We start from the raw sequence: 4,435 nt of genomic DNA on the forward strand, positions 1-4,435 counted from the left end.
GGGCCGGGGGCGCGGCGGCCCGGCCTGACGCCTCTCTGCTCAGTTCCAGCTGGCGGTGCCCGTCGCTGTGGTCTTCGCCCCCGGGTCGGTGCCCGGGGACCTGCCGAAGCCGCTGCCGTTCAGGGACGTGCAGGAGATGGAGCTTTCCGTCAACTGTGAGAGACCCCTCCGGCTGTCCCTGCCCCTTCTGCCCCTTTTGGGTGGCCTTGTCCGTCCCTGGGCGGGGTCCCTGGGCGGCTTCTCTCCTCGGGAGGTTGGCACCGGCCATCACCCCGGAGCTCCCTGCACCCCAGAGCTGCGTTCGCCAGCATCACCCTGTCTGGAGCTGGCAGCACAGGGGAGCAGTGGGCACAGCGAGGTCCCCACAGGGTGCTGCAGGGAAGAGACCCCAGGTCCCCTCCCTGGGGATCGGGGTGACGGCGGCCCTCGGAGGGTGGGGGATGCGCCCCGGGTGGCATGGGGCTGTCCTGCCTACCAGTGCAGCCCAGCTGAGGCCACATACCGCAGTGGGTCACGCAGTTGAGGTGCCCAAATGACCTTGTGGCATGTGCTACCTCGGGGCTGTCCCTTGTGCCTCAGCACCTGGCTCCTCCAAAGGTTGTGGGGGCTGGGATTAGTGGGTTCACTCAAGCTTTGTTCCCCGGCAGTGAGAACCAGCATCACGTCCCGCTACGAGATGGTCTATCGCAGCACCACGGCTCAGGAGGAGGCAGCGCTAGGTGCAGCTACCGCACAAGGTACTAGGATGAGGAACTGGGGTAACTCCGGGGGGGAGCAGCCTCCTCTTTCTGAGGCTGGTTGAGCAGAGGACTCAGATTTCTTGTGTCTCAGGGTGGGTTGGGGATTGGAGTGAAATTCCCAACCCTGCTAATGCTTCCACCTTCCCCAGAGGCTGATGCTGCTCTGCGCCCGCTGCAGGATGCCTCGTTGGGTGCTTTGACCATGTATGTGGTCCCCGAAACCTCATCTCTGCTGCCTCAGGTAGGGAGCAGCACCCTGTGGTGCCAGCCTCTGTGTACTTCACCCCTCAAAGGTGCCCTGGGGGGAGGAATCCATCCCTAGGCTGTCACAGGTTCTCTGGCGTGTTGGTGGGAGCCAGCCCTGCTCCTGGCCCTCACCCCTGCCCCTTCCCCAGGGCATCAGCGTCTACGTGGGGAAGCACCGCGGTGCCCTGGTGAGGGCTGGGGGGAGCCTGGCTGCCCTCCGCACCCGCCTCCGGCAGCTGACGCAGGTGATGTCCTTCACGGCCAGCTCTATCGCCGCTGCCCTCTCGGACCGTGTGCCCGATGGCCAGCTCGGCCCTGATGCCCGGCGGCACTTGAAATCCAGTCTGGGTACGGATGTGTGCCCTGGCCCTGTTTCCTGGCCTGGGGAAAGCCCTCCGACTCTGGGGAGAGATCCTGTTCCTGCTGTACTTGTGACATCTTGGATGTCTTCTGGGGTAACAAACCCTGGGGTCTTCCCTTTGCTCTTAGAGTTGCTCTAGGCCAGGATCTGTGCTGGGATTGCTGTGTGTTGGGGCACTGGTGCATAACCCCGCATCAGGGAGGGCCAGGGAGGAGGGGGTCAGGTCCTGCTGCTTTCGGGAGCTCTGTCATGGCCACGTGCCTGACCACAGCAGTGGCTATGGCAGTGCCTCACAGGCTGTGGGCCCATGACAGGGTACGAGATCACCTTCAGCCTGCTGAACCCCGACCCCAAGTCCCATGCCGTGGACTGGGACATCGAGGATGCCGTGAACCGCTATGTGCAGCCTGTCTTGGACAAACTGAGCCTGGTGGCCAACTTCTCTGTTGACTCGCAGGTGAGGGCTGGGAGAGGCGATGGGCAGAGCCCAGCCCTGGGCCTTGCCAGGTGTCCCGGGACGCTCTTCTCTGCCAGCAGCGTCTTTGTCGTGTGCCTGCAGATCCTGTACTATGCTGTCCTAGGAGTGACACCACGCTTTGACAAGGAGTCCTCCAGCTTCCTCCTGAGCGCTCACAGCCTCCCACACGTCATCAACCCTGTGGAGGCCCGGCTGGGTGAGCACTGAGCTCCTCACCTGGCTCTCACAGGGCTGGGTTCTGCTGAGGGAGGGGGGACAGCTGTGCCTATGGCCTGTGCCCCTTCCCTCCCTGCAGCACCGTGCCCTGCCGGCCTTGGATGGGAGCGAGGGTGATGGAGACCTGTCAGGCTGGCAGTTCTGCTCAGGGCTTGCTGTGGAAGGAGGAGGCAAGCTGTGCTCTGTCCCAGGGCGGCGCTGTCTCTATCAGCCAGGGGAGCTCTTTGACTCTGTCCTACTGCAGGCTCCAGCGCTGCCTCGCTCTACCCTGTGCTGAACTTCCTGCTGTACGTGCCAGAGCGCTCCCACTCCCCTCTCTACATCCAGGACAAGGATGGAGCCCCAGTGAGCACCAACGCCTTCCACAGCCCCCGCTGGGGTGGCATCATGGTACGGGGCTGTGGCAGTGCTGGCAGTGCTCAGACAAGACGGTGTCTCCCCATCCCCAGTGAGTGCTGGTGGCCCTGCCAGCTCCATGGCTCTGGCTGTGCCTCGCTGACTTGCTGTCCTGCAGGTTTACAACGTTGAAGCCCCTGCTTCCCCCCAAGCCTCCCTCCCGCTGCACGTGGATGTGGACATGGTGCGGGTAATGGAAGTTTTCCTGGCCCAGCTCCGGTGAGGATGTGTTCTTTGCTTCCTGGGCCTCTGTGTGATCTCCTGGCACATGTAGAAATTGGTGGGGTCAGAGCAGGTTGTACCTATGCAGCTCTTTTGCTCCTCTGTGGGCTCTGGGAGGCTGAGGGGGGCTTTTTGTGGCCTTGAAGGTGCTGACCACTGGCCAGCACTGCTCTCTGTCCAGGGGTGCTGTTGTATCTCCCATCTCCTGAGGCGGGAGGTTTGTCTTGTCCTGCCCCTTGTGCAGGAGGCCGTCAGGTGTGGGTTGAGCCCTGCCAAGACTGAATGCACCAGGGGAATGGAAGAGCAGGGAGTGCATGTGGGACTGCAGGCTTGTGATGTGGGCTGGCACCTTCCCCTCCACTCCCAGGTTACTCTTTGGGTTATCTCGGGAAGAGCTTCCCCCTGAATTCCTGCTGGAGAGCCCAGGGAGTGAGGGCCTGGCCCACTGGGAGCTGGACCGCCTGCTGTGGGCTCACACCGTGGAGAACATCGCCACCGTGTCCACCACCTTGACCTCGCTGGCCCAGCTCCTGGACAAGATCGGGAACATTGTCATCAAAGATGATGTTGCCTCTGAGGTAGGGCTGGGGCACCCTGAGGTGGGGACCGGAGGGGGCCATGTGTTGCTGTCCCTGTGCAGATCATGAGCTTTGGGGTGTTGCTGTGAGTGAGGCCCCCAGGGTGGTTCCTGTGTTTCTCCCTGGACAGGGACTGACTGTTGGTGGTGTTCCCACACAGGTGTACCGAGCAGTAGCCTCGGCGCAGAGCGCCATGGCCAAGCTGGCCACGGGCCATCTGCACTCAGCTTTCCAGGCGAGCAAGGAGGCAGTCACCTCCTCGGAGCGAGCCTTCTTTGACCCGTCCCTCCTCCATCTCCTCTACTTCCCTGATGACCAGAAATTTGCCATCTACATCCCGCTCTTCCTGCCCATGGCCGTCCCTATTCTCCTCTCCTTGGCCAAGATCGTCCGGGAGACCAGGCAGCGTAAGAAGGAGCCCACCAAGATGGACTGAGCCCCTCACAATGGTGTCCTGCCTTGGGGCTGTCCCCACCCCCTGGGGGGTGTTGTCATGGACCCATGGCCCAAGAAAGGGCCTCAGAACAGTGTCAGGGCCAGGCCTGGCAGCTTGGCATGGGTCAGCTTGGGCCAAGATGCAGGAGTGGGAAGAGAGGCTGCTCTGAGGGGTGGGAGATGCTCTCAATCTGGGTCCTGAGCCAGAGATCAGAGAGGAGGGAGGGGGCTCCCTTTGTGCACCCCCTGGCCCTGCGCTCTGTTCAGAACAAGCTGCTCTATAAATAAAGAAAAAATCCCGCTTGTGCGGGCAGTGTGTGACCTTCCTCTCCTGCTCTGCCGTTAGCCCTCTACCTGGGTGCCTGTTGCCCTACCTTCCCCTGTCCCAGCTTGCCTCCCCCTGCACCCCCTTATTACTTTTTTGGGGCCTGGCTCTTGTCTTATGGGCATTTAGCCCGAAGCACTTGTAGGGGATGTTATGGGGTTCAGCTGTTGGGGGTGGGTGGTTTATAATGGGGGGGGTGTGTGTGTGTGTGTCTTATTGATGGGTATTGGGGCAGAGCCTCCGGGGGGGTCAGTTACATCTTACTGGGGTCCAGCTCCCTTCACTATAGGCTCTGGGGAGGTGGCGATGGGCCCCCCCACCCCTTCTGGGTGTGTTCTCAGGGGTAGGTGTAGGGTTTCTTCCCCCCCCCCCCGCGGTTTTTTGGGAGGGGGCTGCTTGCCCAGAGGCTCCTGGGTTCTGCCCCCCATGCTGTGGGGA

General features: G+C 62.2%; 1 protein-coding gene across 1 annotated transcript; it reads left to right on the forward strand.

The window, feature by feature from the left end:
• Positions 1 to 34: 34 nt before the first annotated feature.
• On the forward strand, positions 35 to 3,952 carry PIGS (phosphatidylinositol glycan anchor biosynthesis class S; the record flags this gene model as incomplete). Its single annotated transcript, XM_026861840.1, has 10 exons — positions 35 to 155; positions 648 to 737; positions 890 to 981; positions 1,136 to 1,334; positions 1,662 to 1,804; positions 1,907 to 2,021; positions 2,286 to 2,431; positions 2,556 to 2,656; positions 3,027 to 3,237; positions 3,398 to 3,952. Coding segments are annotated over 10 exons (1,494 nt in total), but the record flags the coding sequence as incomplete, so codon positions are not given.
• Positions 3,953 to 4,435: the final 483 nt, after the last annotated feature.

This window comes from Athene cunicularia (assembly GCF_003259725.1).
Source record: "Athene cunicularia isolate RWA chromosome 19 unlocalized genomic scaffold, athCun1 chr19_part1, whole genome shotgun sequence".
Classification (NCBI taxonomy): domain Eukaryota; kingdom Metazoa; phylum Chordata; class Aves; order Strigiformes; family Strigidae; genus Athene; species Athene cunicularia.